Below are 17585 nucleotides of genomic sequence, written 5' to 3'. Positions count from 1 at the left end.
GAAGGGCCCTGCCCCGCCCCGCCCCGCCCTCCTCCGTTGCCCCGCCCACCGTGGGGCCCACCCTCCCGGAGGCCGCTTCCCCTGGGTCCCTGGTTTCCTCCCTCCCTCCTGGTCCTCCTGCAGCCCCTTCTTCTCCACCACCCCCGTTCACACCGCGGTCCCTTATCGCTGTCCCTGGAGGGCCTGCTGTCTCTGTGGGGGTCGCGGCCAGAGCCAGCCACAGGCTATGCCCACCAGCCTGTGTCCTCTCCCCCAGTCTTCTCCCAGGAATGCACCAAGTACAAGGTCAGCACCTGCCGCGACTGCATCGAGTCAGGGCCTGGCTGCGCCTGGTGCCAGAAGCTGGTAAGAGCCTCATCGAATGCTGTCAACCACCCTGAGGGTCCTCACGCCTGGCCTGCCCTTCCCCCCTTCCCTCCTCCTGGGCTGGACCCCCTTCTCTGCCCCTGAAACTGCTGGCCTCCAGGAGCTTCACCACTCTGCTTTCCAGTGGGGCAGGAGCAGCCCAGGGACACAGTGCTGTCAGAGAGACAGACAGGCGGACACAGCATGTCCCCAGGCAGCCTGGCAGAGGCAGATCTGAGAGTGAAACCGCTGGGTCTGGACAGGTACAGCCCGAGCCCCAGAGGCAGGAGCCCCGGCCAGAGACAAGGCAGAGATGCTTGCAGCAGGAAGGCAGCTGCTGCCACCCGCCCGTGTGCCCCGCTGCCCTCTCCCAGAACACGGAGGACTGGGGAAGTTCCCTGCTGGAAACCTAACTCTGCTGTCCTTACTTACTTCATATTTTACTTGTGAGACCCTCTGGGAAGAAAGGCAAAGGCCCAAGACGGCCAGGCCGTGGGGTAGCTCCACCCCCTCCTGGGGAGGACCCCTTCCCTAGGGACCCCCAGATCCTGACCACGCCCTCCTCATGGGGGTGCCTGAGGTTCTGACACCACAGGTCTGTTTGGAAACACACACATGCACACATATTTTTTTTTTTCTCAGTTGTCTGAGGGTGGGTTGCAGACACAAACCTCTTTGTCCCTTAATATTTCCAGGGACTTTCCGGAGAACAAGGTACTCACAAAACCACAATGCATTTATCAAAGATTGGAAATTTAACACGGTACTTTACTCTGATCAAATTTACACACCTTGTGCAAATTTTGCCAATTGTTCCAATAACGTCTTTGATATCATTCCCCCCTCCGCACCTGCCCCACTGGTCAATATGATAATCCAGGACCACACATTGCATTCAAATGTCTCTTTATCTCCTGGAATCTGCAACATTCGTCAGCTTTCTTTGTCTTTCACATCCTTGACATTTCTGAGGAGTTCATGACAGCAGTTTTGCAGAATGCCCCTCATATGGGTTTGTCTGGCATTCCCTCTGATTCAGCCCAGGGTGTGCGTTTTTGGCAGGAACCCCATGCAGGGCCCCTGTTGTCACTTCGTCCTGATACAGGGGATGCAGCCTGGACCACTCAGCTGAGGTGGCATCTGCCAGGCTCTCCACCATGACGTCACTATTTCCCTTTTGCAATAGTGAGTAATTTGTGGGGAGATACTCCGAGACCAGGAAATACTCTGCTTCCCATCAGGCTTACACCCACTAACTTGAGCAACCGTTGCTGTTGGGTGCCTGAATCAGTTCTCACTGGGATGGTTGCAAAATGGTGACATTCCTGTTCATTACTCCTCCTAATGGCTTCTAATGTAAGGAGGAGTTTTTCCTTCCCCCAATCTCCCTCTCTCTGTCTCTCTCATCGGTGTGAACCCGTAGATGTTTACTTTATTCAGTAGCTTATAAGCTATCGCTTTCATTTTGTCATTTTGAAGCTCGAATTGTTCCCCGTCTGGCCTTTGGGAGCCCCCAGGCTGGCCCTGTGTCCTGTTAGCACTCCCCAGCATCACTTCCTGAGCTCTCTTACTCTCTGGGATCAGCAGAGCTCCAGGCCCGTCTGCACTTTCCTCGCCCCCACTGGGGACTCAGACATTTCTCTGAGGGTTCCTGGTTCCCCTGCATGAGAAGCCAGGCTCCCAACATCTGCAATACATTTCCCCATTTTCTTTATCCTACGATTCACAGAAAGTGGTTACAGAGTTGCTACCCACCACCCACGCCACTGCAGGAGGGAAATCGGGTGTGGTCTGTGTTGTCTCCTCTTGTTGGGGTGCGGTCATAGTCCCGGCTTAAAAAGTCCCTCCTTAGGTTGAATTTCTCCCTTCCCTTTCCTGAGTTTATCATATGCATTTGAAATGCAGTCAGGTTCAATTGTTTCCGAGTGGATTCCATTTTAGGGGTTTCTTCCCTCTCCATTCCTGTTAACTTTCTTTCTCGAGTACTTAAAGCATTAATAGGGTTCCAAAAGCAAGGACAGCTCAGAGGCAGCTCAGGAAGCACCGCCCCTCTGCTGGCCCCGCCCCTCTGCTGGCCCCGCCCCAGCACTGGGCACGCCCCCTGCACCTGCCTGGTCTCCTGCCGGCGGTCGCTCTTCGGAGCCTCCTTTTGTCGGAGGAAGCCGAGAGCAGGACCCTCCGAACGCGGCCGCTTCTGTCTCCCTGCCGTGTCCACATCCAGGGGGACTTCGTGGGGGCACAGTGGTCACGAGGGAAGACCCAGGACCCCCACGCTCCCCTCCGGCCTGTTTCCTTCTGAACTGCCTGGCCCAGAGCCCTGGCCTGTATTCAGCGTCCGCGTGGTGCCTGGGGGCCAACACGTGGGCCAAGAGGGGCCGCTCGCGTCTCCCTGGGAGGGAACCACTCCCTCCTTCGTCGGGTGCTGCTGACGCTGCCCGAGGGCCCGAAAATCCTGGGCCAGAGGCTCCGTGGGCCGCGGAGAGTCCCCGTGGCCCCACCCGGGGCTGGAGACGGTTCCGGAGTCGCCTCTGCGGGCTCCCGGGCTCTCCTGGGATGCGGAGCCTCGCGAAGAGGCCCTCTGGAGGCCGCCCAGCCCCTGCCTCGTCCTGCTCCCATCGGGACTGCTGACCTGAGTCCGGTGCACATGAGGGGGTCAGCTTCGCACAGCACCCACAGTGTGGGCTCCCATCTTTTCTCTGCCCCTGACCCCTGCCTCCCCCAGAACTTCACGGGGCAAGGGGAGCCTGACTCCACCCGCTGTGACACGCGGGCGCAGCTGCTGTCAAAGGGCTGCATGACGGATGACATCGTGGACCCCAGCAGCCACGCCACGACCCAGGAGGACCAGGTGGAGGGCCAGAAGCAGCTGTCCCCACAGAAAGTGACGCTCTACCTGAGACCAGGTAGGCTTGGCCTCGGCTGGGTGTGAGCCAGCCCCTGATGGCCGTGTATCCATGTGTCCAGGTCAGACAGCCAGGTGGGCTGGGCCGAGGCCCTGGGACTGCTGGGAACCAGTCTGAGCTCTTCTCTCTGCCCCGGGGAGGACGCCCCCAAGAACCCCGTCCGTGGCTGGTGCCTAGTCTCTCGTTTAACCCTGAGCTCTGCGTCCTTTTTAAAAAGGAGAACAAACCATCCGGAAAGCACTCATTTGTCCTACTCTCAGAAGGCCGGGTACTCTTGGCGAAGTAAAGGCTCTGACAAGTCCTGCAGCCAAGGAACCCCAGTAGCCATTTAAATCAGTGTTGCCCACCTGACTTGACCATGGACCCAGGTTCAGGACATAGCTTCCTGTTAGCGCCCCGAGAAACGCCCTTCAGGAAGGCGGCGCGGTGGGGCGGCAGGGGGATGTGGCGGACGGGCCTGGGCAGGGCTGGGGCGGCCACACGTGGGAGCTGATGCTGGAAGGTGGGCCAGGCAGAGGGGACTCGATTCGGAGCTCGATTCCTCACGTCTTTGTGCAGTGCCGGCTGTGTGCCAGGCGCCGTCCTGGGAGCCGGGGACACAGGCTGTTCGTACTGACTGATAGACAAGTAACTACAGGTACAGGAGGTGGTTAAGAAGGCAAAGAGCAGAGCCGGCGGGAGGTGGCTGAGGACGGGAGCCATATCCCCAGGGCGGCCAGGGAGCCCTTGCTGGGACGGGACGGATTTGCTGGCTGGCTGCGGGTAGAGAAGGCCTTGCCGGGGAGATGGAGGGAGACCCAGGTGGATCTGAATTTCAACAATGCCAGACAAACAACGAACACTTCTCAGTATCTCTGTGCCCACATAGTCTTCTGTTTGGGAATGTGCTCTCTATCTGAAATTCGAATCTGAGTAGGCGCTCTGCATCTTCCCTGCAGGCCTCAGAGAGTGGGGAAGTCAGGAGGGCGCCGAGGCCTGCAGGGCGCGCCAGTGCCCCCGAGCCCCGCTAGATGAGGTGGCGTGTGCCTTCACGCCCCCGTGACGCCCAAATCCCGCAGGTCAGGCGGCTGCGTTCAACTTGACCTTCCGGCGGGCCAGGGGCTACCCTATCGACCTGTACTACCTGATGGACCTCTCCTACTCCATGCTCGACGACCTCATCAACGTCAAGAAGCTGGGGGGCGACCTGCTGCAGGCCCTCAACGAGATCACCGAGTCCGGCCGCATCGGTGAGCTGCCCACTCCCTCCTCCCCCGAGCCCCGGCCAGCCTGCTGCCTGCACGCCCCCCAGGCCCCCACCCTGGGCATCTCTGTGCCCCCACGTCCCGAGGGCAGGGCACCAGGGCTCCAGACGTAGTGTCCCCGAGAGCAACCCCCCAAGTGCCACCTTGCTTCCCCGCCCCCCACCTCTGGCACGAGGTGGGGACGCCGGGGCTCACGGCCCGCCCGACCCCCAGGCTTCGGGTCCTTCGTGGACAAGACGGTGCTTCCCTTCGTCAACACGCACCCCGAGAAGCTGCGGAACCCGTGCCCCAACAAGGAGAAGGGGTGCCAGGCCCCGTTCGCCTTCAGGCACGTGCTGAAACTCACCGACAACTCCAGCCAGTTCCAGACAGAGGTCGGGAAGCAGCTGATCTCAGGAAACCTGGACGCGCCCGAGGGCGGGCTGGACGCCATGATGCAGGTCGCCGCGTGCCCGGTGAGGCCCCTGCCTGCCCTGATTTCTCCAGACCTGGGGGCCTCCGTCACGACACGCACAGATTCCACTCTCAGCTTGCGACCCTGTGCAAATCTTTTGAAGCCTAAATACAAGGAAACGATCCTGTTAAGCAAGACCCCTGAGCCACCGAACCCTGGCGGTTCTTGCAGTAGAATCACCCCTATTTCCAGTGCCCCTCAAGGAACAGAGGGTGTCCTGGCCAGGCCCCCCGACAGTTATGTGGCTTAAGCGTCGGTGCCGGCCGTCCCCTGCCCCCTGCCGACCCCTCGCCGCGTGGCCCTGTCCCGCCGCTGTACTGTGACGTGTGGCGACACGCCGACCCGCGCTTTGCCACGCAGTCCTGCCACCTTCGCAGACCGGACCCCAGTCCTCCGGCCTCTCTGGCCCCTGGGTGCACCGTCCTGCGTCGCAGACACACATTTTCACTTCTGTGTGATGTCACGGTCCGTGACGCACGTGTGCCCTGGCTCCGCCACCCCCTCATCACGGTGTCGGTGGGTTCCTCCCTCTGTGTCTGCAGTGCTTTTCCCTGAGATAAACATTTCTAAGTATTGTTTCTTCTTTGGGAGTGTCCCCTGAGGAGGTGGCCCCAGGTCTGCGCTGATTGGGCCACAGAGTATGCAAATGTAAACATGCATTCCTGTCCCTTCGTGTCCCACACATTCACCTGGGCACCTGGGAGGTTGTCGTCCCACAGACACTTCTCGGGCTCCCCTGGGTGCTGGGTCCCGTCTCTGGTCCTCCCGCTCCCCAGAAAACCCAGGAGTGGGGGGGGGGGCGCACAGCCCTGAGGCCGACACAGCAAGCTCGGCCTCGGCTCCCCCGGTCTGTGGGTCCCCGCTGGGGAAGCTGAGGCGGGTCGCCCTGCCCTCTCCTGGTCAGGAGGAAATCGGCTGGCGCAACGTCACCAGGCTGCTGGTGTTTGCCACGGATGATGGCTTCCACTTCGCGGGAGACGGGAAGCTGGGCGCCATCCTGACTCCCAACGACGGCCGCTGCCACCTGGAGGACAACATGTACAAAAGCAGCAACGAATTCGTGAGTGCGGTGTCTTGGGGCGGGGCAGTGGGGAGGTAGGCTCACTCCCAGCCCGGGGTCCAGAGGGGTGGGAAGGGGCCCTCGCTCTGGGGGAAGCACTTTAATGGCACCAAGAGGTCAGAATTCTCTGGCCCGGGGCTGCTGTGACATGATGCCCGGCACCCTGGAATGGTGAACCCCAGGCACTGCGGAGGACTTTAGAGATGTGACCCTCGGGGTCCTCCGCCTGCAGCCTGCAGACTCGAGGTGGGGGTCGGTGGCAGCTCTCAGGGGCCCACCGACTGGGACAGGACAGATGTGGCATCCGAGGCTCCGGTGAGCCTCTGCCTGAAATTGCGCGCGTCACGCGGTTGTGAAAATAGGGGCCAGTGTGCTGGCGGCAGCGTCTGCGATGCGGCGCCCAGGAGAAGTCAGAGGTGTCTCCCCGGCGCCCCACAGTGCGGACACCGCAAAATGCTGCTCTCTTCTCCACTTTGAGTGTCTGGGAGCGGTTACTTGCCACTGGATTTCTTTTTTAGTGCATGGATCAGGAAGCACTTCTCAGCTTTTAATATCTTCCTGAGTGTATTTCAATATAGTCAGTTTCCCTCCTAATCCCGCTACCTTACGCATTTGCGAACATCACTGGGAACGGCCCCCCTCACAGCACGGGGCCGGGGGAGCCTCTGAGCCCTGGGCCGTCACTTCTGCCGACAGGAGCGGACAGGCAGCCTGGGTGGCTTGTCCCCAGCCTTGGGAGCCATCTGACCGGGGGTCCCCTCTCTAGGACTACCCATCGGTAGGCCAGCTGGCGCACAAACTGGCTGAAAGCAACATCCAGCCCATCTTTGCCGTGACCAAGAGAATGGTGCAAACGTACGAGGTAAGTGGCCTTGAGCAATCTAGCAGGAAGAGGCGTCGCAACTGAATGGTGACAAAATCCAGGGTGACCACAGCCTGAGTTCTGCTTCCGTGCTGGGTGCGTGGGCTCTGGCCACGCGGGTGGCCCCGAGTTTCGGGGAGTGAGCGCGGCTGCTGAGGAGCTGAGGCCTCTTTAGGCCACTGACACTGACAAGTCCTTGCACTTCAGTAATCGTGGTTTTGCCTCAACGAAACCCTTCGGGTCTCTGCGGACCCCATTCTTCATGTCAGGGAAAGAAAGTTCCTTGTTTCGTGTTCACGTACGTTTGCACGTCAACGCCGTTCACGCAGTGTAAGGTGCACACGGGAGGGCTCTGCAGCCCCCAGCGCACAGCTCAGTGTCGCGAGGCAAACACCCCATAACCGGCAGGCGCCCGGGCCCCCCAGCGGCTGTGACAGCACTTCCTTCCCGGCCCAGGACACCTGGGTCTGCCCTGACTTTTCTGAATTGCTGTTCTTACTAAATTTTTCTGTGGCGTGGAATTCTCGTGGGGAACTGTCTTTTGTCGTAGACCGTCTTCCGTCTCTCCTCCCTCTTCTCCCAGTCTCTGGGGGGCTGTCTCACTTGCTGCGCTTTCATCCGCCGGGCTCAGCGCGGCGGCCTCTGGCTGCGATGGGCTGGGAGCGCCTCCTGGCCCCTCTCCTTCCCGAAGTCCCGGTCCCCTTCCTGCTGAGGCCTGTGGCCTGCTGTGCCTGTGTGGGGCGTTTGCCAGTGGGGCCAGCCGCGCTTGCCATCAGCGTTCCCAGACCCCAGGCTGGGGACAGGTTGCAGGGGATGCCAAGGGAGGAGGGGCAGGTGTCCAGAAGACCCCCGGGGGGCTGGCAGCGGGGAGCTGGCCAAGCCACAAGGACAGCAGGGCTGGTGGCCGGGTGCCGCTGAGAGACCACCCGCCCACATGAGCTGCCCGAGCGCTGGCAAGTCAGGGCTTCGCAAATGCTGTGTCCCCGACCGTATTATGGGACGTAACAGTCTCCTCCTCGCCAGGTGGTAGCAGGTCCCAGTAATTTGCTATTAGGAGCAGGAGTCGTGTCCCAGAAGGCGGCGTGGTGATGGGCTGAGAAGCTGGAGACGGGAGACTCGGACCCCAGACCCTGCTCCCCGACAGCAAGGACAAGGCCCTGGGCAGGTCACAGGCCTTTCTGAGCCTTAGCTTCCTGACCTCATTCCCAGGGCTCCTAGGGAGGGAGGGTGGTCAAGTATGCCCTAGACTGTATGGGCAGCTTACGCCGGACCCTCCTCAGTATGCGTTTCTGCACCGAGTGGAGAGCAGGTGGCCAGGAGGGCTCTCCGAGCCCTGGCGGGGTACCGAGGCTGGGGAGGAGGGGAGGGGGTGGCAGAGGCCGGAGGTGGGGTGGCCAGGCTGCGTGTCCTCGTGGGCTTTGTGGAGGAGACTGGACTCCATTCTGGGGCGTCACAGCAGGGCTTTGTGGCAGGGGTGTGACCCACCCTTGGTTCTGCAAGATAAAGTGATGGTGCAACTTCCCGTGAAAGATGGGCTAAGCTAACGGTGGCAGGGGACACAGATGTTCCCTGGAGGCTGCCCCACGCTTGTCTGCATGACCCCGGGCTCCAGCCTGCCCACCCCAGAGGTGCCGCTGGAGCAGCCGGCCCCGCCTGCCAGAGCCAGTTGTCACAATGTTGTTTAACACAGCCATTATGCAAGTTCAATTATGTCAACTCACACACTCAGAACACATCGCTTCCTGATTTTATGCCACGTTTCATGATTACCCGCGGCTGTTCACATCTGCGTGATGGGGTGGCATCTTTTTTTTAAAATAGACTTTTTATTTATTTATTTTACTTGGCTGCGTCAGATCTTGAGGCATGTGTGATCTTTCGTTGCAGCGTGGGCTCTCTAGTTGTGGCGCGCGGGCTCAGTCGCCCCGTGGCATGTGGGATCTTAGTTCCCCGACCAGGGAGTGAACCCATGTCCCCTGCATTGGAAGGCGGATTCTTAACCACCGGACCGGCGAGGCACATCTTCCCAGCTCTGCCTTCAGGGCTGGGAAATCAACCAGGGTGGAGTATTTCTACTGGAGGAAATCAGCCAACGCTGCAGTGCAGGGTGTTTTTCTTCCTGAGAGCCGGTGGTTAAACGTTTGCCTGTGCAGCACTTGACCACGTGCTGTCTTCACTAAATACAGGAAGGAATTGGGTGCAAGGTTTTCTAAGCCACCTCACAAGCAGGAAGGAAGCCCTCTGGGGTGCTATGACAAAACCGGGTAGACGCTGAGGTGTCCCGGCGCCAGGGTTCTGGCCACGCCAACCTGTCTTCCTCCCCGACAGAAGCTCACGGAGATCATCCCCAAGTCTGCGGTCGGGGAGCTGTCCGACGATTCCAGCAACGTGGTCCAGCTCATTAAGAACGCCTACAACGTAAGTGCCCCCTGGGTAGTCAGCCAAGACGCCGCCCCGCCGCAGGCCAACGGGAGGACGGTCTGGAGAGGAGAGGCCCTGCGCCCTGTGGGCCATCCTCGGGCACTTCCCCGGGGCGGCTGTCCTCCTCGTTGGTGGTGGGGTAGGTGCCACCCCAGGCCCTCCGTGCCTTCCCTGGGACACAAGCATCAGGCCCTCTTCCAGCCAAAGGGTCTGCTGGTCTCGCGAGCACAGCTCGCTGGGAGCGCCCAGTAGGCACTGATGACACTGCCCGTTCCCTCTTGGAGCCCTAGCCACCCCCACCCCGAGCAGGCCCTCCCAAACTCCAGATGCTGCCCGTGGGGGGCTCTGTCTTTGCACCGATGATGCCACCCTCAGCGAGTGGCTCATTCACCTCTCTGTGTCTATCTCTGTCTCTATCTCTGTCTCTCTGTCTCTCTTCCCGTCTGACAGTCTGTCTCGCTCCCCTTCATTCACTTAGACAGTTTTTCCAGCTCCCACCCTGTGCCAGGCACTGGGGTTTCAGTGGCGCGTGGACGCTCGAGCTCCCGTTCCTGCAGGGCTATGACCTGTCTCTACGTCTGTCCCTTCCACTGGCCTGTCTCGGGTGGCGTGGCATGGGTAACCCTGCCACCAGCAGCATGGGGTGCAGGACGCGGCACCCATGGAGCTCCCAGTGGACACACGGGTGGAAGGAGGGGATGAGAGGCGTGCCAGCCATCGGCTGGGAAGGGCCGGCGACGGCGGGCTGAGCCTGATCACGACGCTCTTTGCCCACAGAAACTGTCCTCCAGAGTCTTTCTGGATCACAGCACCCTCCCTGACACCCTGAAAGTCACCTACGACTCCTTCTGCAGTAACGGGGTATCGAAGGTGGACCAGCCCAGAGGGGACTGCGACGGCGTCCAGATCAACGTGCCGGTGAGGCTCCCTCCCGGCCTCTGGAAGGGGCTCCCCCGGGGACAGCGAGGGAGGGTGCACCCCGGCACACGGCTTCACAGGGACCAGCAAGAGGCGGGGTCCAGTCCACCGCGGGTCCAGTTCTTTCCCTTGAAAATCCACACACACCGTTCGCGGCCTGGTGTACACCGACCGCCGCGAGGACAGCAGCGCCCCCTGGGGGCAGATGCCGGGTACAGCGCCACCCGCCTAAGAAGGGCGTTCCTTCTACACGGGGCATCTGCTTTGGCTTGATTTTCTTGATTTTTGTGGTTTTGTTTTTTGACAAAGACATTAAAGCAGGGGCCACACAAATGATTATAAACAGGTTCTGAGTTATTTCCCTGATATTTTTAACTTGTCGTGACCAGAACAATTAAACTTTTCCTTTCTCCAGCTGTGAAATAATATTCAGCAAAATACTTGCTTTTATTTCTAAATGACATCGGAATTCTTTCAACTATGTGACTTACTGTGTGTGACTTTTTAGTGAAATGTATCCCCCTCATACTGGGTGATCCATACAGGAATTTATTCAGTCTTGTGACTGATTGATTACTTCCCTGTCTTAACGTACAGGTTGGAGATTTACTTACGTTGATTTGCAGGGAGGCTTGCCGTGGACAAGCCGGTGCTCCCTGCAGCTCAGTGCTGGCTGAGCAGCAGTGCTGTGTGAGTGGCAGGGACTTTGCCCTGCCCACTCGGTTCCCCTTGGGCATTCGGGGTCAGAATACAACCCCACATGCAGAACCTAGGACTTCCTGTGCGATTTTGGCATCTTAGCCTCCAGGCTTCAGGATAAAATACATGGAGAAAATATACATCATTTACAAAGTCACTCTAAAATTCTTTTAAAGGGATGTGAGATTAAAAGTATTCTTAAGACATCCCTGCCCAAGTCCAGGCCACCGGAGGATGGTGGGTGGGGGAGCTGGGGGAGGGGTGGGGGGCATGTTCCAGCATCTCTGACTCTGAGCTTCCAACTCTCATCTCTCTTCCCTCATCTCCCCTCCCAAGTCCTGGAGCCACCTGGAGTGTCCATGTCCTTCCCTCCCCGCACCGACATGCACTCCCCCGGGGGCGCAGCACAGGCGGTCCCCTCCGTGCTTGGGAGCCCAGGACGCTGAGCCTCACCCTGCCAGGCCGTGCCCTTGTCCACGCTGCCCAGGGAGGAGATGGGCGCAGGGTGTGTGCCCGGTGTCCAGTGTTCACCTGAGCCCTGCTTTCCCTCTACAGATCACCTTCCAGGTGAAGGTCACAGCCACAGAGTGCATCCCGGAGCAGTCGTTCGTCATCCGGGCGCTGGGCTTCAGGGACACGGTGACTGTGCGGGTCCTCCCCCAGTGCAACTGCTGGTGCCGGGACGCGAGCCGGGACCACAGCCTCTGCGGCGGCAGGGGCTCCATGGAGTGCGGAGTCTGCAGGTGAGGCCGCGGCCCCGCCCCCTGCGCAGGCGCCCCGCACTAAAGCCAGCGCGGGAGGGCCCTGACCTCACATCCCCTTGCAGGTGCGACGCCGGCTACTTGGGGAAGCACTGCGAGTGCCAGACGCAGGGCCGCAGCAGCCAGGAGCTGGAGGGAAGCTGCCGGAAGGACAACAGCTCCATCATCTGCTCGGGGCTGGGGGACTGCATCTGCGGGCAGTGCGTGTGCCACACGAGCGATGTGCCCAACAAGAAGATCTACGGCCAGTTCTGCGAGTGTGACAACGTCAACTGCGAGCGCTACGACGGCCAAGTCTGCGGGGGCGAGAGTGAGCGCCGGGGCGACAGGCCAGCCGGCGGAGCCTCAGCCGCCCCTGGGGCGGGGCGGGGGGGGGCTCGGGCGGGGCTGAGTCATGCGGGGGCCCCTGTCTTCCAGAGCGAGGGCTCTGCTTCTGCGGCACCTGCAGGTGCCAGAACGGCCACGAGGGCTCGGCGTGCCAGTGTCTCAAGTCTACGAAGGGCTGCCTCAACGTGGATGGCGTCGAGTGCAACGGCCGCGGCCGGTGCCGCTGCAACGTGTGCGAGTGCGACCCCGGCTACCAGCCGCCCCTGTGCCTCGAGTGCCCGGGCTGCCCCGCTCCCTGCGCCCGCTACGCGTGAGTGTCCCGCCGCCCCGCCCGCCTCGCGCTCCGCGGCCCGGGAGAACCGCCGTCCGGCCGGGCCCGCGGCGCGGGGCGCTGGGGACAGCCCTCCCCCGACTGCCCTGCACGGCCCCGCAGCTCCGGGTGGCCCAGGCCCCGCGCCGCGCGGACCCCCGGGGCCCCGCGCTCCCGCCCCTCCTGCCCGCGGTCACGCCGCGCCTTGCCCGCAGCAACTGCGCCGAGTGTCTGAAGTTCGGCCAGGGCCCCTTCGCCAAGAACTGCAGCGCGGCGTGCGGGGAGACAAAGCTGCTGCCCAAGCCGCTGCCCGGCCGCACGTGCAAGGAGCGCGACTCCGAGGGCTGCTGGATGAGCTACACCCTGTTGCAGCGCGAGGGGCGGGACAGATACGACGTGCACGTGAACGACACGCGCGGTGAGCCCGGGTGGGTGGGGTCAGGACCGGGTGCGCGCGCCGCTCAGCCCGCCCGCCTTGCTCCCTGCTCCGGGGCGGCAGGCTGTCCCGCAGGGGCGCTGCCCGGAGCGCAGCCTGGAGTGCAAGGCCCGAGAGCCGGCCCGGGGGACCATGGGGGCCGCCGGACCCACATCCGGCCCTGGCCCTGGAGGGGCCCGCGGAGCCGGAGCCGGCTTGCCCACGTGCCGCTGCCCGCCCGCCGCCCGGCTCGCTGGGGACCCAGAGGCTGACTGTCTTCACAGGTTCCCGGGACACAGGGTGGGGACACATGAACCGGTTCCCAGGGGCAAAGATGCCGGCGGGGCGTGTCTCAGGGGTCAGAAGGTCTCTCTGAGGAGGATGCTTGCAGCTGAGACCAAGGGCTGAGAGGGCCAGAGGTGCTGGGCTGGGTTTTTACTGGGCGCCTGTGAGTCGGGGGGGCGGGGGCGGGCGCGGGGTGGGACGGGTTGGGCTTCTTTCTCTTCCCAGACGCACCGGAGGCTGCCAGCTGCCTTTCAGAGGAGTGAGCTGTGCCTTCACAGGCCGGGCGCAGACCTGGGAAGGGCCACTGCCCAGTCCGGCCACTGAGCAGGGCTGGGTTGGGGTCCTGGGGGCGGCGTGGACAGAGCTTGCCCTTGGATGGAACTCTGGGCGGGACCGGGAGGGTGGGCAACAAGTGGGCACGGAGGGCAGGTCAGTGTCGAGGAGGTAGGTTGAGTGGACAATGCCAAAGCGTGTGTGGGACGCGGGGACTTAGAGTAACACCCCCACGAGGGGATGGGCTCGAGGGTTACATCAGCAGTGCGCGGAGCCAGCGTGTGGACATACCAGCTCTCGGTAGCCCCTCCCCTTTACCGCTCAGAGAGGCTGCGGGGAGGGGGCACAGGCTGCGAGGCCGGCCTCTCCGGTGACCGCAGCAGACGTGGGTCGGCAGTCCACCCAGGGGTCCTTGCAGGACGGAGACCTCCCAGCTCCCCTCCCCACGACAGGACCCGCAGGAAGGCAGGTAGGGCCCGAGCCCTTTGTCTATTACCAAGGCGGCAGAGCCCAGCCTGCTGGTGCAGACAGCTCTCCCCGGGCGTTTTAACAGGCGCCTGTGGGGTCAGGTCTGGTTTTGTGCAGCGCTGGCTAAGTTGTTCCACTTCTGTGAGGACAGGGAGGCTCCCTGGAGAGGCCAGGATGATGCGGGGGGAGTGCCCGCAAACTCCAGTGCCCACGAGCCGGGCAAACGGGCTCTCACTGAACACTGTGCCTTGGTCAGGGGCCGCGCGGGCATGCTGCAGTCCAGAGCCTCCCCCTCCCCCAAGCTCAGGAGGAGGCTGGGTGCAGCCCCTCGGGCACTGGGACCCCACCCCCCTTGTTCCCAGGGCCGCTGCCATTGGTTCCCCTGGGAACGCCTTTACCAGGAGATGAGAGTCCCCTTCCCCAAACTCTGATCCGACGTGGGTTAGGTTAGGTTCCAGCGATTGGGTCATTGGCTGTCCAGGTGGGCGGCCAGCGTCCGGCCCTGGTTACTTACTGGACACCTCGGCCCCCTTTCCTTCTCCGTGAGCAGAGGGCCTCTCAAGTTCACTTGGAAGCACAGGGCCTGGCCTTGTGCCCAGCTCTGCACCCTCCCTGGCCGGGGGCCGGGGCCGGGGCCGGTTTGCTCACTACCTGTCGCTGAGAGCCATCAGCGGGACCCCGACATCGCGCAGGGACGGGGCGGGCCTGACGCCCCCGTGTGTGTGCCTCTTTGCCGTAGAGTGCATGCAGGGCCCCAACGTCGCCGCCATCGTGGGGGGCACCGTGGCAGGAGTCGTGCTCGTCGGCATCCTCCTGCTGGGCATCTGGAAGGTCCTGACCCACCTGAGTGACCTCAGGGAGTACAAGCGCTTCGAGAAGGAGAAGCTCAAGTCCCAGTGGAATAACGTGAGTGGCCCCGGGCCCCCGCAAAGGCGCACCTCCCACCCTGCGCGCCGGGGGCGCGTGCCCAAGGGCGTGCGAGCCTGCCTCACCCCACCCGCGCAGCTCGTCCCCGGAGCCCGGCGCCTTCCTCCCGACGCTGACAAGTCACGCTGGCTTTTCTCACCAGGATAACCCCCTTTTCAAGAGCGCCACCACGACGGTCATGAACCCTAAGTTTGCTGAGAGTTAGGGCTGCTTGGTGAAGACAGGGCCTCCTGCACCGCCCAGGTGGGAGCACCCCACTCCACGTCCCCTCCAGCAGGCCGACCGTGACCCCGTCGCCCGGTGGACTTGGCTGACGACACTTGACAACTTCACCACTAACTGAAAATCCACCGCTTTTCCTGCCCCAGAATGACAGACGCAGCCGGATAATTCTAGGGACTCGTCAGAAGGGCCAGCCTCCCCATTCTGATATGAGTGACTTTTGATAGCAACTTGCAGGAGGAATTGCTCGCGTCCTGTAAGGTTAGACATGTATTGTCCTTTGTAAAAATTAGCACAGCAGGGCTTCCCTCGTGGCGCAGCGATTGAGAGTCCGCCTGCCGATGCAGAGGACACAGGTTCGTGCCCCGGTCCGGGAAGATCCCACGTGCCGCGGAGCGGCTGGGCCCGTGAGCCGTGACCGCTGAGCCTGCGCGACCGGAACCTGTGCTCCGCAACGGGAGGGGCCACAGAAGTGAGAGGCGCGCGTGCCACAAAAAAAAAAAAAAAAAAAAACCAAAAAGCACAGCAGTCTGATGAAAGGTGGTACAGATTTATTCATATGTGAACTTCTCAGGGTTTAAAATTATATCCCATTGATCATGCTGCTCCCAATCACGTGTACAGAAAAAAATTAATAACCCTTCCGCAGGGCCTTCCCTGGGAGCCGGGCTCTGTGCCCCACCTCCACTGCTCTTTACACACTCCGAGGGTCCGTGTAGACTTTGGGCCGCGGCTCAGCGTTCTCTTTTTCTCCTTCCTCACCTGTTGGCCGTGCAAGCCCCGCTTTGTCCCTGTCCCGGCCCCACCTCCTAGGCAGCTTTCAGAAGACAGGGGACAGCGCCGGCAAAGGGGGTTCCCCTGCAGAGCTTGAACGGGGCCGAGGCAAGATGGGGAAGCGGGCATCTGTCATGCTCTTGTCTGTCTACACCCGCTCTTGGGTAATGAGTGGAAGCGAGTTTAAATAAGTGTGTTTCTCACGGGCTGTTTCCTGGGGTGACCTGGGGGTCAAGGTGATCCGGTGTGATGGTAGTAGGTGGCAGGTCCCGGCGTGATCACCTAGCCATGTGCGTGTCCGCCAATCTCTGCAGGCTCCGTGTGGGTCAGGGTCCCGGTGTGGCCCGTGAGGGCCCATCAGGGTGGGGTGGTCCTGGGTCCCCAAGGAAAGGGCTCTATTCCGGTATGTTAACATCCTCTGCAGCCCTGCCGATGCTGGCTCTTTCCTCACGTTACACAGACCTGAGAGGAGCAGACAGATGTGAGTACGGGGTGCATATTTGTGAATATTTATTCACGTGCAGAGACGTAGTTTCAGATGATATTTTCCCTTATTTTTTTCCGTAAAACGTATAATTTTTTTATTAAAACCCCAGCATAACTCTTTATTAAAAAAACATCAGTTCAGGGACTTCCCTGGCGGTTCAGCGGCTAAGAGTCTGCACTTGCACTTAGAGTACTGCGCGTGCCCGTCTCTGTGCAGAGAACAGTGGGCAAAAGCAGAGACCCTCACTGCCCTCCCGGAGGTACACAGAGGGTAGCCTCACAGCCAGTGTAAAATGATAAACGATGCCCGCTGAGACGGAAAAGCACGTGGTCCAGGATTGAGAGCAAGGTTTAAAGAAATAAAAGTGACCACCTCGCCCACTGCACTCCCGCAGCTGATAACTTTCACTGCTGCTTGTTCCCCTGCAGGGCGAAAGCTCTGCCTTCCCTGCTCCAGACCACTCACAGCTGCTGGGATGTCAGCACCCTGTCCCGTCTCGTCCTGTGTCGCCTCAGCCCACCTCAGGCCTCTTGTGCCTCTCCATCCACGCACCAAGCGAGGGGTGTGGCTAAGGCCACGGGTGCCCCCGCCTGATGCCCAATCACTCTGACGCCCCTGGCGTCCCTCCTTCCTGCCCTGTCCATAAACAAGCGGCTTTAACACAGAATAACCAAAGGTTAACCTTCTGCCACCTTAGTGGTGCTGCATCCTTCCATGCTAGGCGAAGAATCAGGCTTTATTTTTCCAAAATCTTAAAACCCAGTAGAACAGATTGGAATCACTTGCAGACAGCGTTGGCCTGCAGGTCATCCAGTCTCCCCGCCTGGTAAATGTGGATGGCTGTGCGCGCTCCCAGCCTCGACCCTTCCCTCCATGACCCCCGGAAGGCGAGCCCCTCCTCACACGTGGCCTGCAAGCCGAAGGTCCCCACTCGGGTCCCAAGCCCTTGCAGACGTCCCCTCCCACGCCGTGCCGCACAGGCACGTCCAAGGAAGTCTGGTGCCCTCCCCCACACGGCTCCTTCCTCGGGCTCCCCTGCGTGCAGTCCCCGTGCCTTTCCTGTGCATCTGCATCCACAGACACGTACTGATCATATTCCCTCCGTTACACCTGGGGTGCAACTCCCTCCTGATGCCCCTTGGTCCCCAAAACTCCAGCTAGACGAGTGCCCTTCTTCCTCCGGCAGCACAAGCCCGTGGGCCAGAAAAAACGTCCCGAGCCGCCCCCTCCAGCTGCGGCGGTGTCCTCATTCACCTTCTGTTTTAAACACAGGCTTAGAGACTCAGTTAGGGTCACAATCCTACGTCACTCATCATGGGCCGTCACCCGATGGGCGTTTGTTTCTAGACTGTGGGCGCATTTCAACAAGATAAAACAAAACCCATTTCGTGGGTTTGTTTTACCCTTTTTTTTTTTTTTTTTTTTTTTAT

General features: G+C 61.1%; 1 protein-coding gene across 3 annotated transcripts in view; it reads left to right on the top strand.

Moving 5' to 3' along the window:
• Positions 1-15490, top strand: part of ITGB2 (integrin subunit beta 2) — a 46439-nt gene extending 30949 nt beyond the window's left edge. For all 3 annotated transcript variants that reach the window (XM_067035231.1, XM_059065375.2, XM_067035232.1), the window contains 14 exons: positions 257-345; positions 3068-3248; positions 4307-4477; positions 4706-4947; positions 5851-6006; positions 6773-6868; positions 9197-9286; positions 10067-10207; positions 11462-11649; positions 11733-11977; positions 12085-12304; positions 12520-12722; positions 14485-14651; positions 14815-15490. In XM_067035231.1, the coding sequence (XP_066891332.1) occupies positions 257-345; positions 3068-3248; positions 4307-4477; positions 4706-4947; positions 5851-6006; positions 6773-6868; positions 9197-9286; positions 10067-10207; positions 11462-11649; positions 11733-11977; positions 12085-12304; positions 12520-12722; positions 14485-14651; positions 14815-14877 (2252 nt within the window). In that variant the 3' untranslated portion in view covers positions 14878-15490. The remainder of the gene's footprint in view (positions 1-256; positions 346-3067; positions 3249-4306; positions 4478-4705; positions 4948-5850; positions 6007-6772; positions 6869-9196; positions 9287-10066; positions 10208-11461; positions 11650-11732; positions 11978-12084; positions 12305-12519; positions 12723-14484; positions 14652-14814) is intronic.
• Positions 15491-17585: the final 2095 nt, after the last annotated feature.

This window comes from Kogia breviceps, chromosome 5, assembly GCF_026419965.1.
Source record: "Kogia breviceps isolate mKogBre1 chromosome 5, mKogBre1 haplotype 1, whole genome shotgun sequence".
Taxonomy (NCBI): domain Eukaryota; kingdom Metazoa; phylum Chordata; class Mammalia; order Artiodactyla; family Physeteridae; genus Kogia; species Kogia breviceps.
The sequence above is the reverse complement of the archived record's forward strand: the minus strand, read 5'-3'. Positions and strand labels throughout refer to the sequence as shown.